Genomic DNA, 22,690 nt, shown 5'->3' with positions numbered 1-22,690 from the left:
ACCTGACCTTGGCCTACACGTGCACAGTTCGGAAATGCTTTACAGGCAGGGGCATTGGACTGGCCGGCAGTCCCTGGGCATTCCCCATTGGAAAACAGAGCACTCTAGGGAATTGGAAAAAGGGGCAATTTTATCCTCCTACAAGAACCTCATAAACAATATGCTATATGGGTTGCAAAAATGATCATATGGATGGGAAGGAATATATGGGAACAATGGAACATATAGATGAGGATGCTGTGCCAATATATTCAACCCAACTGTCTGAAATGTGAATTAAACAGCACACAAAATGGATCTGTAACAAACTACAGGAATACTGGCAGAGTGCATTGGATGAACTCGGGCTGATCACATAGTCTGAAGTCTTGCCACCGCCTTAACGTGTGATCCTGGGGATTCCCAACAACGCAGATCTTAGAAAAAGAAAGCTTATGTTTTGTATGCTATGGCCGCTTGGCACATTGAAAGGAACTGGGGATCTCAGCACATGCAAACAAATCAAAATGGGAACGTGGTGCACTGCCACTGAAAAGGTAACAAAAGTGAAACTTTGCCCCAAAATGTCCAAAAGACTTGTGATTTTAAAGGGCTGCAAGATAATGCAAAGTAATTGAATGGGCAAGAAAGGGCTTGAGAAAGGAGCAGTTTCAAGGAGGGGGGCTAGGATTTTTTGCCCCCACATTAAGAGCATTAACAACACTAAGGTTGCTAGCGTGATGTTGTTCTCTCCTGTAATCACTCCCTGGCTATGTATCCTTTGTTGAAAATTGCCCATGAAGTGGTAGTGATATGTGTACTGGTTGTTATGATATGGGAAGTAGAAAACCCCAAAATATCAATAAAGATATTTAAGAAAACGTTGGACGATAGACAATGCAACACATATGCAGTGGTAAGGATACACGCACAGCCCTCTAGATGGTCGATGCTATACATTACAAAACCCACCAAACAATAAAAATTAGAATGGGACCCATTTAACAAGTACATGCACTTAGATATCTTACACATGTATATTGTATTCTGGTGGAGCACACCTAGAAGGACCTATCCTACCACCATAAAGGGAAGCTTCCTCTTGGCCTTTCCAAGTAGGTCAACCAGGGTAGGGATACCCTGTCAAATGCTTCTACTGGAGGCCCAATACTCTCTTACACTTACACTGGACTCATACTCGGCCTTTAAGACTCCTACTGGATTAGGAGGGGGGGCCACAGCAACACCACAAAATCTGGCTTACAAACATATATTTTATGACCTGTAATATTTTGCTTAGCCTGTGGAAACAGAGTTGGTGTTACTTGTGTAGGTTACTTGACAGTGAATGTTTCTTCCAGTGCATTAGGGAAAGTTGTGACTCTTTCTTGTACAAATAATTCTCCATAAATCTGCACCCAGACTCCACTTATGCTCAGGTTACGTATAATCCTCCAGTTTCAAAGTGTTTGCATGCATATTATTAGGACGAACATGTTCTCTGCATGGTTCCGGATAACATGTGCATTTGCCCTGTGTTAGACTGATTGTAAGGTTTCTGCATGGTCAGGAAGTGCACCCAAAGTGCACTCATCTTTCAGAGTGTGATTACTGTCTTCTCACTGGGTTAGACACCAGGCCTTTGCCTTCATCATCATAGGAAAACGTTCCTACTTGCCCAGTCCTCCATCAACTGGGTCCTTCATTCCATTCGTGGGAGACACGGGTGGAGAGAGGATGTTTACTCTGCTTGCGTGAGATATGGCAAGCATAGTGCGTGTGTGTTGTTCTCTCTTTTGAAACTAATAATAATAATAATAATATAGCCATTTCTAGAGCGCCTGGTTACACTAAAACAGTGTGTCCCCGCGCTATAACATCCAAACTCCTGGATGGCTGGCCAAATGGAGACGATAGGTGAGTTATTTGTTGAGTGAGGGAAGGTTTAAGAACATTCAACAGCCTTCCCTTTGCAGCAAGCCAGGTCTCTGTAGCTGGAGGGTGGGGAGTGACCTCTGTTTGAAGTGCGAAGGAAGTTCATGGCCTCTTTCTGCTTCCCCTTCACCAGAGTCGCTATTGCAGACTGTTTTGTGTAGTGGCTGGATAGGATTGCCTCTTCCTCTTTTGTACCTTTGTTTCCAATCTCCTGTCACAACATGGTTCCATCACCTCGCCCTGCTGATTCTGCAGTCAAAAGACTAAGGCTGAGACTGCTTTTTTGAAACTCACCCACACCCCAAAAACCAGACTTAACTGCAAACAGAGAGGGGCTCTGGAATTCACTTTTGCCTTGTGCTTGAGGTTTCTTATAAGCTCCAGGGCTGGATTGTTCCACTACCATATCCATTGTCAAGCCAGGGACAGACTTGGGAATCATTAATGCCAGAAGGGATGCTCTCTCCTTGTAGGAGGAAGCCAACTACTAAGTGAGCGGGTGCTCGACAACACCTCCACAGGGGAAAGACTGTCCATAAAAGGAGACCACAACCCACTGGCCTCCTATCAAGGGAAAATGTGCAGAGGGATCCACTAATCATCACTTTATCAATGCTGTGAGACCTAGGGAAACTATCAGTCCTATAGGCCACTGTGGTGGGCCCCTTCAATCCCTGTAACCCTCAGTGTGTTCCCCAAGCTGCCCCCTGCAGGACTGAGATCTTGCTCAGTCTGTAATCCTGGCCTGTGGATGTTTGGTGAGTTTGCCAATGAGGTCCAAGCTCCAAAAACCTGCAAACAGAATCCCAAACCGGTCAGCAGTTGCAGAGGCATTCCTGTTTAAAGCCCCGCTTCTTAGAGGGACCACGTGACCCTCTTGCATCTCCACTGTTTTGTGGGTGGGCCAGACATTAAAAAACCTGATAAATAGCATATTGCACCCAGCAAATCTGCATATATGATGTATGCCCTGCTGTTGTTTCGTGTGTAGTAGTTATAAACAAGTTACTGATATATAAAACACGTGTTAAAATCACAATAACTAACCCTCCTAAGGTTCACCGTTGTTTTCTTATGCAGTTTGATTTTTGAATAGAATTCGAGAGGCATTAAACTGTATTTTCTCTAGTCAGTTATGCTCTACTGGGGTTATAACATGGAATCTGAGCTTTGGACACTAGTAATGCATGTATGAATTTGTGCTTGCTTCAGATAACCTGTAATGGGAACACATTTGTTTTCGTTGGCAGGGCATTACCACTTATACATTACATGTGTGTTTGTTTTTTGTTTTTTTACAAAATGCAGTGGTATAAAAATGTATATTTTACTAAGGTCTGTGAACTATGTTCCATATTTTTCTCAAATGTCATCATAATATTGACCTCCGTAGGGTCTCACTACTGTCTATTGCTTAACTATTAACCTCTTCATAAAATCTTAAGCAATTCCGGGATATTCAATCTGTAGTCAATGCACATTGTAAACTGAACATTGCAGGATTCAAGCATCTCTGGGTTTACAATTGGTCGTTGTTTGATTAGTCTGTTGTGGATTTTTTGGCGGCAGGAGGAGATTTGCAACATACAGTTCTTTGGTGCAAATTCCAGTACAAGCTGCATTCGAGCAGATGGACTTTTAGTCCTGGGCTGAGGTTTGCCATTAACAATATATCAATAACAGGGAAACAGATTAGGCCCCTCACAGACGACAGAGAGTAGTAGATTTCAAACCATGAAAGTTATGAACTCAAGACATTTAAGGTTATCAAAGATAATTAGTCAGTACATGACTGTCTTTGTTATATAATCCAAATCAATTTAAAATTAGCAAATACAAACAAAATGCAAAAAGTTGTCATACTTGCGTAGGTGCTCTGAGTGAATCTCAAATTGCATTCCTTGACGTCATAGTTGAAATCAATGAACAATAAATTGTGACTACTCTACACCAAAAAGACACAGACAAAAACAGCCTGCTACATTTTCAAAGTTTTCATCCCCAAAGCCTACTTAATAACCTACCATACTCTCAGTTTCTGAGGTTACGACGTATCATTTCAAAGACAGAGATGTGCATGGGAAGTATCACAGAATTTGAAGGAAAATATGAAACAAGAGGATATCCTAAAAAATTGTGGAAGGAAACAGAACAGCGATCTCTTGCACAGGATCGCCGTACACTACTGTTGAAAAAAGACAAAGCGGAAACTAGGAGGAAAGTTTTTGTATCAAAATTTTCAATAAATTCTCAGAAAATGCGGAGTATTATTAACCAACGATGGGAACTACTCCAATCAGAAACAGATTTCCAAAATATCTTCGCCGGAAGACCACTGTTTGTCTATACACGTGCAAAGAACATTAAAGAAATCCTGAAAACAGGCAAAAGAAAATTGACAACCAAAGACTTTAAAGGCATGCGTAGATGCGTAAATTGTGTCCATTGCAATAATGTTATCAGTGGAAACATTATTTCTCATCCTCACACCGGAGAAAAGATCAAATTATTTTTTTATGGAGATTGTAACACAAGCCACGTTATCTACGTGATTAAATGCCCATGTGGCCGGCCTACTGTATGTAGGCAAAACTGAATGCAAGCTTAAAATTAGGATTTCAGAACATAAGAGCAGGATTCGTAACCAGGTTACAACTTCAACCTTAGCTGTACACTGGCTTGAAAAGCACCACACCATAGCACAGGTCAGATTCCAGATTATTGAGGCAGTAGTTGTAAAAAAAGGACAGGACACAAATAAAAAATTACTCCTAAGGAAGACTTTCTAGATGAAAAGGCTTAACACCTTGTCCCCGTGTGGTCTTAATGATCAGATAGAATTGAGTTGTTTCCTGTAAAAATGTATGGATAATACGGTTATTTTATAAATGTACAATGTATTGTCATGATCGATGTTTATTGCATGTAATTGTTCTTAATTTCTTTGTCTTTAAAAAGGATTCTGTTGACACACTTTTTTCTGCGCTCTTCACCCTGTCTAAATTCACCTTTCACATTTTTAGTAAGGGATATTCTCTTATACGGCGTTCCTAGATGCATATGCACTTCATGGTATATCGCTATTGGTTACAATTGTTTTCACAATAGTTTCGTTCATGGATTACTTATATTTAAAAAGAGGGATTCCTCCTGAGATTTTGAAGTCGCGCATACGTTTGTTCGCATAAAGTTTTGTTGAAATGGTCAAGGTTATACCGTGGAATACTCCGGAGTGTGTGATTGTATTAGTAACGCGATAGCATGGCAGCTCGGTGTAGGTTTGTTGCTTTACGTCACCATAGTTACCTAGACAGCGCTCAACCAATTAGAATTAGTTACGGGATGACGCACCACGTTTTTAAGCTCAACATGATGAGCATCGAGTGATCTTCACAGAACGTGAAAACGAGGAGGGCTTCACTTGTGTTTTTGAGGTAAGCGTTGTCTGTACGCGATTCAAGAGAGTAGCTTTCAGGAAAGTCGTTCAGAATGTTGATGTTAGATTTTTTTTTGTATATTGGCAGCGGGTGTAGGTTCCTGTAGCTGTGTAATTTTGGCAGAGTTATGAAAGACCGGGATTCCCAGTCTTACGGTACGTGACAGTTGACATTGTTGAAATGGTAAATGCTTTTCCATCTAAATGCGGTAAGAATCTTATTGATGCATCTTATTAATTCAATTTGCAGATAGCGTATCGTCTTAGGACGTGAGTATCCTTTTGTTTGTAGTACACATGAGAAGTGTATAACATTGACACGCTGGTTTTTACGTTGTATTTGCATATATCTTTGGATTCCAGGTATCTTCATAATTTTGTCCCATACTTCGAGGAGAGTGTGTTCTACATTTATTGAGTGAGTTCATGAATTGCTTGTTTTCACTTTAGGGGTATTGCCTTTTGTGATGGTCTTTCACTATTTTTGACTATGTTTCACTGTTTTGTACTGGTGAATAATCGATCCATTGAAAGAACTTCATCCATATGTACCAGAATTGAACTTATGTGCTTGTAATATTTTGTTTTTCTAGAGTTTTTCCCCTGACGAAGGGACTTCATTTCTGTCCCGAAATGCATTGGGCTATCAACATCTTCAAATGAAAATGAGTTTATGTGTTTCTTGATTTCATTGTTTATTTCTGTTTACACAAATCAAATTTTATGTACAATTCATGTTCTAGAAATTGTGAACTGATGGTTTACTTATGAATAAATTGGCACGCATAAGGTGCTAAGAATCAAGGTTAATCTTGTGAGATCAAGTTAATTTCCTTAAGTTGTGCGCACTTGAGTCCAGTAGGCTTGTGTTGCCTACTAGCCCCTTTTGTTCCAAAAGTTGTCATACAGCAAAATAGATCAAATTCAGTTTCCTAAGAAGGGATCAATCCCTGAAATGGTATGGTGAGAGGAAAGTAGGACATTTGTGAAAGAAGTCAAGTAGGAAGTGTCCCCAGCTACAACCTCTGAAAGACAGAATCAAATAAAGATTCAGCTAGGTAAATGAGACCATATTTCCTTAGGAGTTTAACTCTTTGAGCAAGAACAGAGAGAGCATATAATCTCAAGACAATGGAAAGGGTATATGAATCTGACCAACTCAGCAATGCACAATTAAATCATACACTTCTATGAGTTAAGAAACAACTTCCTTCCGGATCCCATGAAGAGAACCAATCAAGGTCTAACATCTCACTATAGGACATTTGTAGTCTAATTCCCAGACAATGCACCTTGGAAGTTTTCTGCTGGATGGCTTTCAACAGATATCTCGTAGCAGGATGATACATTGCGGTCAGCATGGTTCAAGCACAGGTGTGGATATTCACTGTTCAGTCTCTATGGGACGCAAACAGATAAACAATTCTTACAGAAACCAAAATATTTTTAAACATTCAAATTAACTACTGCAGATTGGCGCCTGAAACAAGACAAAGGACAAACACACAGCAAACCCAGAATATATTGCTTATTATAAGTAAGGCTCCCTGTTTTCCGTTTTTACTGATTTTTACAGATAAATTCAGACAGAAAACCATTTATTTTCTTGTCTGTATTTATTTTTAAATGTGGATAAAAACGAAAATTGGGTGCTTTTTGAGTGATTCTAAATACACTTAGCGGTACAAAAGGGGGTGGTGATGGACGGAGCATCTGAACCAATCATGGGAAGCTTGTTTCCGGTCCAGGAAGGCATGGCTTGGCAGTTCGGGCTGGACTGTTCCCATGAGGCACAGGGTCAGACTGATTTGCATATGGCCATGTCTGAACTGGGGTGGCAGAGTGGGCTAAAGAACGGTGATGGATTAAACCCAGATCTGTTGACTGGGTGTGAGTGTTTGATTGGTTCAGATGCTCCGTCCATCACCACCCCTTTTTGTACTGCTCTAAATACACTTAGACATGACTGCCAGGCCAATAACTGTGGATTGATAGATAACGGGGTTAGAAAGAAAGGAATTTTAGTAAAGAGACTTAAACAGCAGTAGATATTCCCAAGGCTGATACTGGAAAGTGCGTATTATCATAAAGGTGAATTGAATTGTGTTCTGCGGGTGTTCATATTAAAGAAATCTGGAAATATACCAGATTCAGCTTTATTTTTTTCACAAAACGCATAAGAAATATGGAAAAATACAGATAAAGATGACAAAAAATAAATATGGATAAATATAGACAGAAATGTCAAAAAAACTAAATACCATAAAACCGGGAGCCCTAATTATAATTTACTAAAACTGAGGCCTAAACTAACTATGGCTAAATGAACATGAATATCATACTTTATGCAGGTGAAAATGTCAGTTAAAACATACCCTTTTAATCAAACCAACAACTGAAATTCACCAGTTATAATTATCTCAAGCAACTATACTATAACTAGTGCCCTAAAGTAACATTAACTCGTGCCCCAAAGTAACTATAACTCATGCCCTAGAGTAACTATAACTTGCGCCCCCGCCATGCACAGTGTGGTCATTAGTGATGTAATTTCACATTTTGCAGAGATGTTATCAGTGATGTCATAGAACATGTCAAGAGTGATGTAATATGAGAAGTATTTAGCAGTGCATGGCGAGGGCGTGAGTAATAGTCCTTCCTAGTTTTTCCTGCTAATGGTGGTGATGGGAGAGGGTGGTGTGGCCATAGTGAGGTACAAAGATGGTGGTTCCAGTGTGTGTCTATAATTATGAAAACTTTAAGGGCATTAGGCAACAATATATACATGCATCAAAAACAGGGGTAGAGACAATATTACAAGCCTGCGGTTGAGAGGAAAGCAACACTCAGTCTGTGTCTGTTTTATGCTTTTCTGCAGAAGTGGCACATCGGAGATTGCTTGAGACCAGCGGGGAGGCAGTTATTCGTCACGCCGACTGAAATGGGTGGTTTTCAGGTAAAAAAAACATGCTCTTTGGGCTGTCAACTGATTTGCAGCCAAACACAGTTCATGTATGTGTTTACTTGCATCTTTTCTCATCCCCTAGTGACCAAATCCATAAACAGAGAATAGGAGAGTTCTACTTTTAACTCATTCGATTGATAGGAGTCCTGTAATTCATAATTTTTTCTTCCGAATGTGAATATGGAAGATTCCGAATGCTAGCAAAGTTAATTTATCTAAATTCTGCAAGTTATCATAATTTTTTTAGACATTAGGTGCTTCTAGATATTCAGATTTTGAATTGCAATCGAGATTCAGAAGAAGGCTTGCAAGCTAGTCTTCCAAAATTATAGTACCTGAATTGTCTTGTACAATTGCGGCATGACTAGTGGAACTGTGTTTGTCTCTTTGAAGTTTTGATTGGTCGTTCGCAATTTTTGTTGCAGACTACACATAATACAGGTGGAATCTGTGGGCAATGCAATCCATCTAAATTTGGAATGTTTCCAACATTCATTCAGTCATTAATATACTTAGGGAGATTTGAATATAGAATTCTGATGCACAGGCAACCATTCCAATGAGCCATTTAGAGTTGACTCTACATCAATTGGAATTCCGAGAGTCATCTACCTTGCTCTAGCAGCATTCCAAAGGATCCCCTAGAATTCTAAAATGTTTCAGTATTTCGAATATGGATCGTCAAATGTGCTCCAAATGCAGGCAGTGCTAATGATCCAAAATTGTAATGATTCCATCATTCTCCATCTTCTTCCGTCTCCCCAGTTGACACTGGCGCTATGACCCGTTGAAGTTTACAGCACGAGCAAGGCATACCTGCAAGAGTGAAAGTGCACGGGAAGGATTTCTGAAGTTGGCTGCAACGTGACATAAGAGGATGAGGATGTGTGTCTGGAGGCTGTGCCAGGCACTGTTGCTGATGCAGTGCCTGAGAGCAGAGGAGGACCTGCAGTGGTCGAACGGGGAACGTGGCTCCTTCTACTATGGATCATTTCCCTCAGGTAGGTATCTCCGCAGGTAGGAACTTTGCCACGATCAATGCTTCAACGCTTCTTGAGGGAGAAAAACAGTGGCTGAAAAATAAACGTTCTTCTCTAGAAGTTAGGAACCACGATTGAATGCCCATCTAGGAAACATTTAGGAAATACAGAAGAATTGTTGCATGGTTACAAGAACGGTGGATGGAAAGAAGGATGGACAGAAAGATAGCTGTATTGAAGAATGGGCATATGGATAACCATATGGGGAGATGGGAAGCCAACCTGACCGACACGGGCAGATGTGTTGATGAAGGATAGATGTTCGGATGCATAGATGAATAGATAGATGGTGTGCCAATAGGTCAGAGTTCTCTAATTGGATACATCAGGAGGGGAAAGCTAGATTGGTGGATGGGTTTATCGTTTCTGATTGTAGAAGGGGAGATTTAATCATATGAGTAAGGGTAAAGGAATAATGACAACTTTCTTTGAATATGGATTTAATTTAGCATCTGCTCGATGCCCATGAACTTGAGTTGCTCCTTTGTCTTTCACAGGATTTTCCTGGGGTGTCGGCAGCTCTGCCTTCCAAACAGAAGGGGCATGGGACAAGGATGGCAAAGGGAAGAGTATCTGGGATGTGTTCACCCATAAAAAGGGCAAGGTGTTTATGAATGATACAGCAGACTCTTCATGCGAAGGGTACTACAAGGTGAAGGTAAGATGTCGATAGGGTATGCTATCAGACGAGGAGAATGAGGCAGCGGTAAGAAATGATAAGAAACATTTCTTCGTCATACATTGGCCAAGCTGCTTCACAGTAGTAGTAGACACAGCTCCTAATAGGTAGATGTCACTTTATCATTGATTCAGCGAGCGTGAAATTGAGAATGTAAACTGCTGTTCTGATTCTAATAAATGTCTATTCCGCCTTTTCTACCTTCAACTTCATTACAACAAGACCATTACATTTATTTCTGCCATTTAGCCTAAATCCTGCTAGTTACTGTTTTTAATTTTTTGTTTTGAGTTGGAAAACAATATCTTCTTTTATTAATTTACCAACATAAAATGTTATTTGTGTTATGTGCTATATAAGTGGTTAGTATTAGTAATATATCTTTATAATTAAAGAGCGCATCACCAATAGAACGGAACCATGTCTCTCTCTGAGAACCTAACTTTGTAAAGTAAATGAATTATTACTGTGCCTTGTTTTTTAAGTGCCTTGTGAATCATTGAGGGTAGAAAGTGCTATATACACCAGCAAGAGTTGTCTTTAGAAAATGGTTGAAGTCACATTAATATTTATTTTCGGTATTCTCCTACAAATTACTGAAAAGTCAGGGTATTCATTTGGATAAGCAAGTCAGATGATACAACAAACCTCCTGCGTTCCCCTAATATTAAAAGATTGCCACTCATTCTCTTTTCTTGATGTTAAGCCGTAGAAAACTGTCAATTATTCGGACTGTCCGACTTTACGTAAAAAATTAAATTTGGTCTTTCTACTTCGGAATCTATTTTCAGTGCCAGAGTACCCTGTTAAGGTATCAAAGTGCTTTATAAATGTTTTAATTAATTTATAGTGTCTACCTTCCATTAAATAATGGATTTCTAGGACAAGTAAATATTTCCTTTCTAATACTTATCCAAATAGAGCTGGGCTAGACAAAGTTTGAGCACCTGCTAGAGATTATTTGTGCTAGGAAAAATGTCCAAGAATAAACTTTGAGATTAAACACATGCTTTGGCTTGCCCAACAGCATTTCTAAGGGCTGAATGTTCACTTATTTCCGTAGGAAGATATCGGCTTACTGAAAGAGTTGAAAGTTAATCACTACCGGTTCTCAATTTCGTGGCCACGGCTGATCCCTAACGGAATCAAAGGTAAGCTTAGAATTTTACAAGCCATGTGCTGAAATAAAACAGCATTTGATTTTTATCTTCATTACAGCCACACAGACTGTTTATAAGTGCTTTGATAAGCTGCACTTTAACTATGGGGCGGGGGCATGATGATTGACACAACAAATGTCCAATGGAGGCATGATTGCAGGCATGATGGTCTTGTTTCAGGTATCTCTACGCCATAGCTTATCCACAAAGTGCCTTTAAGAAATAGCCGGAGAATATCAGTAGATTGAGCAGGAGGGACATACGTCAGGCCTCAAACATTTAAGAAAGCTAAAAATCACCTGTTATGATTCCTACATTCTTCACATTCTAGAAGCGGACCTTGTTTTTTAAAACCATAATAACTTTATGGCATTGCATTTCTCTGTTTATTCACCTTTGCTGATTTTTGAAAAATACTAGTATGGCACCAAGACCCTGATCCTTAGAAGGGACAAAAGGCAGGAAAAGTTGTAAGCCGGCACACCCCATGCTGATCAGTTGCGAGGCGACCCTTTGCAAACTCAGTGGCACCTGGTGCCACACTCTTGAGCACCAGTTGGAAATTTGGTTGGCGAAGCCTCTGCAACCCTCTTATATCAATCAAATCAAGCCTCTAGACTTGCCCTTGGATCAGTGAGGAGTCAATAGAGCTGAGTCTTGGGAATTCTGTCTGAGGGATACAAGGAGCTGTATTGGAAACTGGAAAGGCACTTTTGCACATCTGGCTTCTGTGCCCGATGTAATGGATTGGATTTAGCAGCGCTTCCTTTTGTTCACAGCTATGCCAGCTAGGTGAACAATTTGGAAGTTGGTTTGTGAAACCTGGTTAGATATTGTTGCCTGAGATCTGTGGCCTTTTTGTGAGTCATAGTGAGGGCAGGGTGCTGGTGGTATTTTCCGATTGGCTATTCACTTTACCTTAAAATATTGCAGTTGTCATTTGTGGAGTTTAAGGATGGGCTCTATCAATAAAAAATAGAAGTTCTGAGGAACCCCTGCCATTCAGGGGTAAGAGAGGATTTAGGGGTTCGGGTCTTCGGGAATACATGGACCTGGAGACCCATCCCTTCAAACAGGAAAGGTGGTGAAATTCATGAAGAGAGTGTCTTGAGTATCTTTAGCATGCACAAGTTTGAGTGGTTAAAAGAAGGGCATTTCGAGAGGGCGTGCCATCCATAAGCAGAGGCATCATGAGGGCCACTGCCACATAAGAATAAACGAGGCAGAGATATTACCTGCCCTACACGAACATGAGAAGATATTTGGACACCTGTTCTTTGAGAGTAGGAGAGATACGAGGGACCCTGCTTTTGTATATACCAGTAATTGTGTGATTACATGCCCATCAATGTTCAGTGGAGTTAGGAAGAGAGGTGCCCATCAAGAATCGATAGGGGAAATCTATTCCGTCCCCTGCCTGTCAGTAAAAGGGACAAAAGTTATACGCCCTTCAGGAATATATAGGTAAATTTTGAAGTTGATCTGCCATTCTCAAATAAATGAAAAAGTTATAAAAGCTGCTGAGAGACACAAAGCTTTGAGCGTCCAAGCACTTCATAGCAAGAAGTTTGAAAGTTAGGAATGGTAACATAGGGTAAAAGGGCAGTTCATTATTTGAGGGGTAACACTTGCAGTGTTCTGCTTTTAAATCTTTGTTATTTTCAGTATAGATAAGATGACATTATCTCCCAGTCAATATATTCAATTAAAGTTATTTCGTAAAATATTTCATACTTATTCACTATCACATTGCAAAGTGCTCTACTAAGATTCGTTTTTAACAATCTAAACGGTTAATCTGTGGATAACATTTGCTATTCAGCCTCCAATGGCATGCTGATCATGAAAGAACAAAAGTCCTTGCATCTTGCAACCAACCATACCATTCTGTTCCCATTTAGACTTATCCGGCTGACTATGTTTCCCCTGTGGTATTGGCATCTTTGAGCCTACTAAAATGATCATCTTGACTTGAGGTGCATCTAAAGTGCACCCCCACCCATAGTGGGGGTGTGGCATTTGCTAGATCCCACGTATAAAATAATGGAGAGTGTGATGGATTGTAGAAGTGGATCCCCGGAAAAGGTATCCACTGGCCCTCTTGTTAAAATGTACAGTGACCATTACATGGATCCTTTACTTCTTCACTGAATGTGCAGTGTGTCTGGCATCACTGGCTTTGAAGTACTTCAGCCTACACTTCTGTAACTGTGGTGGTTTCACACGTCTCTAGCTGCAGACGTGCAATCGACGTTTACCTCAATGATCTGCTCTCCAGCAGCACGTGGTTAAAACCAGTTTGAGTTACCAGGGCAGATTCAGACCCTAATCTATAAAGCAATAGTTTGATTTCACTTGTGGTGTGTGACCTGTAAACCCGAAAACCACATCCCACTGACACCCTTCACCTACCAGTGTAGGAAGCTGGAAAAAGTCAACAAAAAAGTTCACTTTTTGGGCTGAATTGGATGTAAAGGCACCAGCTTGTCAAAGGTAAAAGCACTCTGGAGCCAAAGCTTTGTACTTGTATTGAACTTGAGAAAAAAATCTCTGCCGCACCAGTTTAAAGAATTAAGGGCAAGAGGCAGAAGACTCAAGGTAGGGACAAGGCCTAGAACCAAAGAGATGGCGGTAGCTGCTGCCGCTGTGGAAGACGAGGAGCTTCACTGCCCAGCTTGTAGGGACATTGCCCTGACCAAAAGGAGTCAGAGCCAAGTGTCAGCTGTCTGGGACCAGCATGGAGAACAGCCCAATGAGAAATCCTACCTTTAAGCCACAGGATGTGATGCCTCGATTACCTAGAGAAAGCCAAAATTAGCTTTTGCATCACAAGAGGCTAAAGGAAGTGCGAGAGAGATTGAAGCACTGTGCTTAAAGGTTAGATTGCATTATCTCCTTTGTCTTAAAAACTACACACCAGCCCTAAACTCAGGCAGTATGCACTTGAAACTGGGACCCACATGTGTGCAGTGAGTGCGGCTTTGAATAGGTGACCATAATGTCTGGGGCTTTATACAATACAATCTCGAATCCCTTTGTAAAGACTGAGAGAAACACCATGGTTTAATCTTTTGCTCTTGTGGTCTGCTCATGCTGAACTTGGAACCGCTGGAGCCATTCTTCCACAACTTTCAGTTTTTGAGTTTTCAGTGCTTCAGGTTTCGCTGTTAATTAACCCTAAGTTAGAGTGCTCCTCCTCCCACCCAATGTGAGTCACTCTTTTTTACTGGTTGACCACAGACCTCTGGGTACCCTCAACACCTGATTTGGGATTGCAACCATCAATTTTAGAGATACAGAACCCTTAACTTTTTGTATATTCAGTTTCCTTGTGCCCCTTTGGATCCTGAACTCGATCATCTGGAGCTCAATTGGCATCCTGATGTGGCTGTGAGCTCTCAGTTACAACGCTGAGGGGAACACTATAACACACAGATCAAGGACTAAAGATGATGGCCAATGCATTATGCTTACCATTAAATCCCTCCCTCACCTGGGGGCTTGGGATCCCTAGATTATTTTAGGTGGTGAATTTGTTGGGGGTGGTATGGCTGCTACAGTACTGTCTCACTGTCCTCACCGATGCCCAGGATCTAGGGATCATTATGGATAAAGATCTTATGATGGAGACGCAAGTGAACAACATTTATGCGGTAGAGAGACTTCCTCACCAGGACCCAATGCACTTTGTAAACGATGTCACATAATCAGTTTGTGATCAGATAAAAAGGGATGACTCCTTCCTACTGTGGGGCGGTGTTAAACGTTTGTTGCTCTCTGTATGTTTGATCACAGTCTGCTGAATTAATTGTCTCCTAACATCTGCTTTTTCCATGGAAATTTAGGAGTTTAGAAGTTTGCTGTACCGTTTACGGGTGCTGTGGTAACTTTCAAATTGGGCTCAAATAGTGTTTGTACTCTGGTTGAAATAATGTTTTTTAAGCAATTTACTTTTGAGCCCGATGTTCTGGTACACGAAATTCTCACCAGTAGAAATGCTTGCAGAAACCACTATATACTTAAGTCCCCATATCCATTGGGAAACCCTGGAATCAGACAATAATGGTACTTTTTAAGTCCTCTTTAACTCTCGTCCTTGTAATGGCTCTTAAGACTCAAGGATACGGTCAGCCATATTCATGGAGGGTGTAGTTTGGCAAAATGAAATGTGCCACTCCTCTTGATCAGTGGAGAACAACACTAAGTCCTTGTTACAGCACATCCCATGCTGCGACGTCCCTGAGACCCCCGGGAGTCCCACACATACGCCAGCCACAGTCAGCACTCATCACCAAGGATGGTGGGTCCCTATACAAGGACGTAGAAGACACTGATAGAACCAGTGGTGCTTGAAAATTTGTGAGGGTGGGGTGATGGCCAGTGACATCAACCCACTAAAGACATAGGACCTGATGTGTAGCTTGGTGGAGGGTTATTCCATCACAAACAAGACAGATATCCTGCCTTTTTTCAAGCACCACAGGCTATAATGCACTTGTAATAGGGCAGATGAGATACTCGTCAGGTTTCTGCTACAATTTCCCATTTGCCAAACCCTAAGTCAAGCCCATAGAGATGCGAACAGTTTTGTCAGGTAACACCAAGGTGAGATTGCATGAGGAAATCCCACACTATTCTGAGTTTTGCAGCTTTGAACAGGGTAAAACAAGTGTTCTTACCATGTTATCCCTCTATATCAAGGTGCAGAACTATTAATGGGCAAGTAATACCACACCTGGTAAATACCGTACCATAGCTCTATTTACTGGGTGTGGCATTACCTCCTCAAATGCTGTGGGTCTTAAAATGATCCCCCATTGTATTTCAATGTTGTGGATATTTGTATTATTTCTTGAAACGTTTAGTTTGCACATTGACATATGGCAGCCTTCTTATCAAACACTCTCCTATATCCCTCCCCACTGAAAGTGAGCCAGTAGGGTCAAGTTACTAAACAGCTTTACTTTTGAGTCAAATTCAAAGAAAATGAAAACACTTTGGGAAAATCAACTATCAGCAGCTCGTCACAAGAAGTCCTCTAACATTTAGCAGTCTAGCTTTCACAAAAATACTACACCTTGCAAGACAAATTTGCCTCCTTATTGTTAATTTTCAAAGAGAACTTCAAAGTTATCTGAGGGCAATGCGGCACCTCCAGCAATCCTAGTTCCAGTGATACTGAACACAGCTAAATCCTAAGTGTCTCAAGCCGTGACCTGTGCAGGTAAGAGCGGTGGGGCCAGGTTGCGGGGATTTGACAGACGACCACGAGGGAAAATAAAATAAATAATGAATTTTCCCTTGTCGTCGTCTGTCGAACCCCAATGGTCCTACTGCCCCAACGCTCTTACCTGCATGGGCCGCTGCGGAGAGTCTCAAGGATTATGAATTACTTTGCCCAATACAGTAAGAGTCAGCTGAGAATTCCTTACTATGGGCTTGTCCCACCACTAACTCTCCAAAGTGCCAAACCGCCAGCTACCTGTTTATACGAAATGAGAAACAACCATGACTTTGGACTGCTCTGATCCTCATTTTAGGTTACACCTGCACAGCGCTTGCAATATCACTTGTAATTAAAACAATAAGCTTAAAAGGTACCTAGGGCATGCCCATTACTTACCTTTACTTACCATTGGTTGGCTCCCACGCCACTCTCCTTTCCTGTGTTACTATTATTCAGCGGCTCCTTCTGGCCTCCAGTTTCCTCTGGGCTTCTGAGTCTTCATCCATGGTGTGGAGCAATGACCAAGTACTGCTTCCTGTTGCCAGTGTGCCTCTGCTGTCTGCAGGGGCTCCTTTTTAGGTTTCACCTGGCGTTCACTGCACAGCAGTGTCGCGCAGGCGGAATTTTTTGATCTCCAGTATGGGGCTTTAACCCGCATCTCTCTTCCATTGGCTAGCTCCATAAATGGAGGCTAGCCATTGGAAGAGAGATGTGGCAATCATTCTCGGAGCAGATTCGTGGGCGTTCCTGTCTTTTTTTTAAGCTCCCTCATGAAGTTGTGGGCGTTTACTTTTTTTTTTTTTACACCGATGTTTTTCTACATTGTTAACCTTGTCCCTGTCCCGGGTGGTTGTATCCTGACCACCGTTCTGCTGTCCGTCCCCCCTCCCGCTGTCCTTGTCTTTGTTCCGTCCCCCCTCGCAGATCACTACAGTCGCCACTTGGGCAAGAGGTGTCTTTGTTCCCGCTCCCCCCTTGTTCCCGCCCCCCCCTCGCGGATCACCACAGTCGCCGCTTCGGGCAAGAGGTGCAAGGGATGAGAAAAACAGAAAAGGGAAGCTCAAAGACGATCCAAATACAGAGGGAATTGTAATTTGTCAATTATTTTTCAAAAATCTAGTTGGCTCCTGCGATGCATGTATTTGCCATTTTAAACTGTGTTCGCCACATGTCCATTGAATGAAAAAACCCATCCATCATGGCGCAAGTTTTTTTGTAAATTAAAGGTTTCCGTTCTGAAACGGCTGCCGTCATCGACAATGAGTACAACGTCCACTGTTCCAACATGGACGCGTTCATGTGTCAAGAGTGAAAAGTCGGCATTATATGATGGTCGCCATGGCTGGCCCAGTTGAGACAGAAGGCGAGCCTCGCAGGTCGTCCCTTAGCAAATTGTGGAGCTGTCGATTGTTGGGAGCCGCAGGGCTGTATGCGGCAACGGGGTACATCTTCCAGGCGGCGCGCCGGACCATGGCGAAGGGGGCGGCCGTGGAACCAGGCACAGTCACGCAGATCGTGTTTAGTCTCTGTGAGTGTGTGGGACTGCTAAAATGGGAAGGCGGGAGGATGGGAGGGACCTATCTCAACCGGATGGCTGTAATGAGGGTGATTTCGTGTGTTGCCTTAGTTTGCCATGTGTTGCTTGTCGTAGGTTCTCTTGTGTTGTTTTACTGACCCCATTAGTTGTCTGTGTTTGCTGTGTCGCTTTATTCAAGGCCTGCAATACCTTAGGTTGCCCTGTGTTACCTTAGCTTGACTTGTTGCTCTACTTTTCTATGTGTTGTCTTTCATCGCTCAGTTCTTTCTGTGCCATATGGCTTTGCTGGTCTTATTTGCAGATGTTGGTCTACTGTGCTATATGGCGCCATCGTCTAAGCTTGCATTGTGTGTGTGTGGAACTCTCTGTGTGTTTGTTTGTGTGGGGCTCTGTGTGTGTGTGGGAGGGGCTCTGTGTGTTGTGTGTGTGGGGGGCTCTGTGTGTGGGGGGCTCTGTGTGTGTTGGGGGGGCTCTGTGGGTGTGTCTGGGGAGCTCTGTATGTGTGGGGGGCTCTGTGTGTGGGGGGGGGGGCTCTGTGTGTGTGTGGGGGGCTGTGTGTGTGGGGGGGGGGGCTCTGTGTGTGTGTGTGTGGCTCTGTGTGTGTGTGTGTGTGTGGGGCTCTGTGTGTGTGTGTGTGTGTGGCTGTGTGTGTGTGTGTGGCTGTGTGTGTGTGGCTGTGTGTGTGTGTGGGGCTCTGTGTGTGTGTGTGTGTGGCTCTGTGTGGGTGGGTGCAAATGCAATAGGTCTCGCATTTGCGAAAGATTAAGCTATTGACATTGTAAATGACAATGCCATTTATTTATCTGTTTTCAAACCCAACACATAAATAAAAAAATTGTCATTTAAAATGCCAATAGCTCTAACTTTGGCAAAGGCGAGACCGTTGAATTGTAAAAGCTTGTTTACTTTTGCCATGAACTCTGCAGTCCCTCTCTTTCACCACCACATCCCCCACTCTCTGTGGTTTCACCCAACCGGCCCATCCTCCTCCCTCATGTTGCATTACACCCCAACACCCCACACTGTTTAGGTCGAGGTAATATCTGGTCTGCCGAAGGCAGAACCGGAACTACCGAGATTTAATGTTTCTTAGTGTGGACTATTTGTCCCGCCTCTGTTTTTGCCTCTCTCCCATTGGCTGGCTTCCTAAACGGAGGCCAGCCATTGGAGGAGAGAGCTGTCCCTCCGAATAGGCTCCGTCCTTTTAGGATTTGGAGGTGTGTTAGGTGTTCTTCTTTCCACTTTTAGGCCACGTCCATTCTGAGAACACCGAACACACCCCCAATCCAAAAAATTTGGAACGTTGTGTCCGCCATTATTTGTTTTGTCTTCCCATGAGGATCGTCTCGCTTTCTGCGTGATGCAAGGACCGGCAGGTAAGCCATATTGTTTTTTTTGCTTACATTCTCTCTTTTTTTGTGTTTGCTTTCTGTGTTTCCTTGCGTTCTGTGAGCTGTTTGTCCCGTCCGATGTGTCCTGTTTGTCCCGTCCGATTTATTAGCGTCACCATCCCGTCGTGTATGGCCCCCTTTTCCCGGTGTGCCCGTGAGCTCCGTTTGCAGTAGGGGCCGTCCCGCTTTCTCCGTGATGCAAGGACTGGCAGGTAAGCCATTTTGTATATTTTGCTTACATTTTCTCATTTTGTGTTTGCTTTCCATGTTTCCCTGTGTCCTGTGAGCTGTTTGTCCCGTCGAGTGCGCAGTTCATCTCAGTTCCCACAGAAACCTAGAGCTTCTCTGCTTGTGCCACATCAAAGTCGGTGAGTTAACCACAGACCCATAGCATCTGTTATTTCGAAGCCTCGAAAGAATCACCTCCCACCCCTCTTGCCGGCATAAAATATAGTCAGACCCTCCAGGATATTGCGATTTCGCGGTTTGCCGCGAAATCGGCACTTTTGTAAAAATGCCGCGATTTTTACAAAAGTGCCCGCGAAATCGGCACTTTTGTAGAAATCGAGCTGCATTTTTACAAAAGCCGCTATATCCTGGGGGTCTGAAAAGGCATCCTCCCTGAGAACAAACAGCCTCTGTATTCTTGGCTGGAGGCTCTGGTTTACGCACCACGTCGATACAAAACCGGCCACAAACGGCGAACCACGCGGGCAGCCTCTCCAGGCATGCCGGGGCCAGCCGCCCTGGACACGGCCCGCCAATTTTCAGAGGGGCGCAGCAGGAGGGAGCTGCCGGGCGTCATGTCATGCAAACAGCACTTGCTCTCAATCGGGTCCCATTAATTTAATGGGACCCGATTGAGAGCAAGTGCTGTTTGCTTTAAAGACCTTGTAATCAGCCCTTAAAGTACCTCAGCGTCACTTGTAGCACCGCCATTAACCCCCTCCCCTCTCCTCCCATCTTCCTTCCGTGACAACGCAACGACTCCCCTGGCCCCCTCGCCCAATATCAAACACCACATTTACTTTCCGCCTAGGGCGCAGCCCCGGTGAAGCGGATTTAGAAGGCGGGACACAGGGGTCAGTCAGCCTATGAGATTCTCTGCCCCATTCACACAGTCAGAGATGGTCTGGGGGGGAAGAAATCAGGGCTTCTCTGTGCTGGGTACCCAGGGGTGTTGAGAATGGCAGAAAGACAGCTGCTCTGATTTAGCCAGGCATGGGTGTCTGTAATGGTAGATAGCTCTGCTGCTCTGTGTTGGTTGTGGTGGCTATGAATGGGTGCTGTGATGGCAGACATCACTGCGTTGCAGTGCTGAGCAACACAGGGTGCTCGCACTGCAGGAAGCCTGGAGTGATTTCTATCCAGTACTGTTGTTCTACACTGGATCATCGTGACCCAGTGGCATAATGCAAAATAATGGGTCCCCCTGCAAATGGATGGATGCACATAAAATGCCGCAAAATTGCCGCTAAATTTCCATATTTGTGCCGCTAAATTTGCTAATCCATGCCGCTATATCCTGGGGGGTCTGAGTGCCATTATATTAGGTACGCTGGAAAGTACAATTGAAGCGCTATATAAAGCATGTTATCGTATTCAACACAGCAAATCCACACATGAATTTTATTATCCAAACCTTATTCTAAATGGAAAAAGACTTTGTATGTTCAGCATGGGTTGGTCATATAAAGTAAATAATGCACACATTATACATGAATGATGTAATGAGGTATAGTGTCTGATCGTTTATAAGGTTGCAAACATCAAATCTCCATCCAATATTACACATGCGGTACATTATGTATACACCTATTCTTACACAAAAACACTTCAGTCATTTCAGAAACCTGCAGCTCCGTGTTTAAAATAAGTACGAGGCGCTACGTCGGCCGAGGCGCTTGCATTAACCCAGCTGTGTAACACTGCCCTGAAAGGGTGAATTGTAAGACGACCCGCACACACATACATAACACGTTTATTGTTCACTGCAGGGAGTTTACTGTTGTCAGGGTACATTTCATTTTAAGAGTCCGCGGTTTTCCTCTTTCCACCCCTTTCCTAACACTCCTTTCAACTCTCAGCCTGTAAAACCCATTCTCTATAAAGTGCATTACATTACAAGTTGTTTACGTTATAACTGCACCCTAGTGTGTGTGTGTGTATGCATATTTATTATGGGGCTCACTAAAGGAAGAATTCATATTTTAGGTTCTGACACCAGTGACAGCAAATGTGATTTTCAGGTCAGAGGGAACAACAAATATAATACAACTAACGTGGAAAAAAGACGCGGCCACAGTTTCAGGCGCATTGGTACCTGGACATTAAAGCTAGGGAAACACGGAAAAAACGAAGACGCGGCCACAGTTTCAGGCGCATTGGTACCTGGACATTAAAGCTAGGGAAACTCGGAAAAAACGAAGACGCGACCACAGTTTTAGGCGCATTGGTACCTGGACATTGAAGCTAGGGCGCTGTGGTGTTTCTCGTTCTAGTTTTGTAAAGAGGGAGCGCTTGTCCTTTCAGTTGCATTTTGAACCACAAAACAGACGTTGAACCTCTCAAAAAGCACAAGGCGGGGAAGTATGTGTATTTTCCCATTTCTCGTATGATTCTTTTTATTTCCATTTATCGTACAGTGGATTGTAAATTGTGCGTTATTGTTCCTCTGCACACGACAGATCTGAACACTATAACTGCAGTCGGTTTGTTTTGCAGCATTTTTATTTGCACGTTTTGTCGTTTTAATAATGCATAGTGTGACTTGGAGTATTATGTGCCCATACATCAAATTATTTGCTTCATAATTTGCAACATAAACGTGGAAACACTCTTTACTGGCAAATCCAATAGAAATACGAATACATAACTCACATGCCCTCTCAAGATCACGTAAGTTAAAATGGCACCTTTATGTATCATTTTTTTGTCTGGGGTTTTGCGAGGGAGGCTCCAAAAGTCTCCATGTAAAGGAGTCTTGCCTTAAGAAGATTGGCAGCGTTCCTGTGCTGATCGTGCCCAAGCGCTAAGTGGTTAATTTAAAGCTGTGCGCCCCAATAAAGCTCCCCGCGAGCATCCGGGGGGGGAGGGTTCGGGGAGGTCATAGCCGAGTGTATGGATTTAGGGTGCACTTGTCCTCTGCGCACTGCCCCCTGGCCCAATTAAGAATAGGGTAGCGTTCTTAATTTTGAGAACACTCCCTGTACTGGTCCGCACTCTTTGTCACTCCACAAAGCTGAGGGACGTCTTCCTGCCTGCCGAGGGTGAACTTGGCGCTGTGCTCCCCAAGGAAAGCTACTGCCAAGCACCATAGGGCCGAGAAGTTAGTCCTTCAT

At 43.0% G+C, this 22,690-nt stretch overlaps 1 protein-coding gene across 4 annotated transcripts in view; it reads left to right on the top strand.

Moving 5' to 3' along the window:
• The window catches only part of LCTL (lactase like), a 160,214-nt gene that overhangs the window by 7,596 nt on the left and 129,928 nt on the right, over nucleotides 1-22,690 (top strand). For all 4 annotated transcript variants that reach the window (XM_086958000.1, XM_086958001.1, XM_086958003.1 and 1 more), the window contains exons 2-5: nucleotides 8,229-8,306; nucleotides 9,081-9,316; nucleotides 9,853-10,013; nucleotides 11,098-11,185. In XM_086958000.1, the coding sequence (XP_086814126.1) occupies nucleotides 9,193-9,316; nucleotides 9,853-10,013; nucleotides 11,098-11,185 (373 nt within the window). In that variant the 5' untranslated portion in view covers nucleotides 8,229-8,306; nucleotides 9,081-9,192. The remainder of the gene's footprint in view (nucleotides 1-8,228; nucleotides 8,307-9,080; nucleotides 9,317-9,852; nucleotides 10,014-11,097; nucleotides 11,186-22,690) is intronic.

This window comes from Lissotriton vulgaris, chromosome 2_1 (assembly GCF_964263255.1).
Source record: "Lissotriton vulgaris chromosome 2_1, aLisVul1.2, whole genome shotgun sequence".
NCBI classification, from domain to species: domain Eukaryota; kingdom Metazoa; phylum Chordata; class Amphibia; order Caudata; family Salamandridae; genus Lissotriton; species Lissotriton vulgaris.
This window is presented reverse-complemented; position numbering and strand designations above follow the sequence as displayed.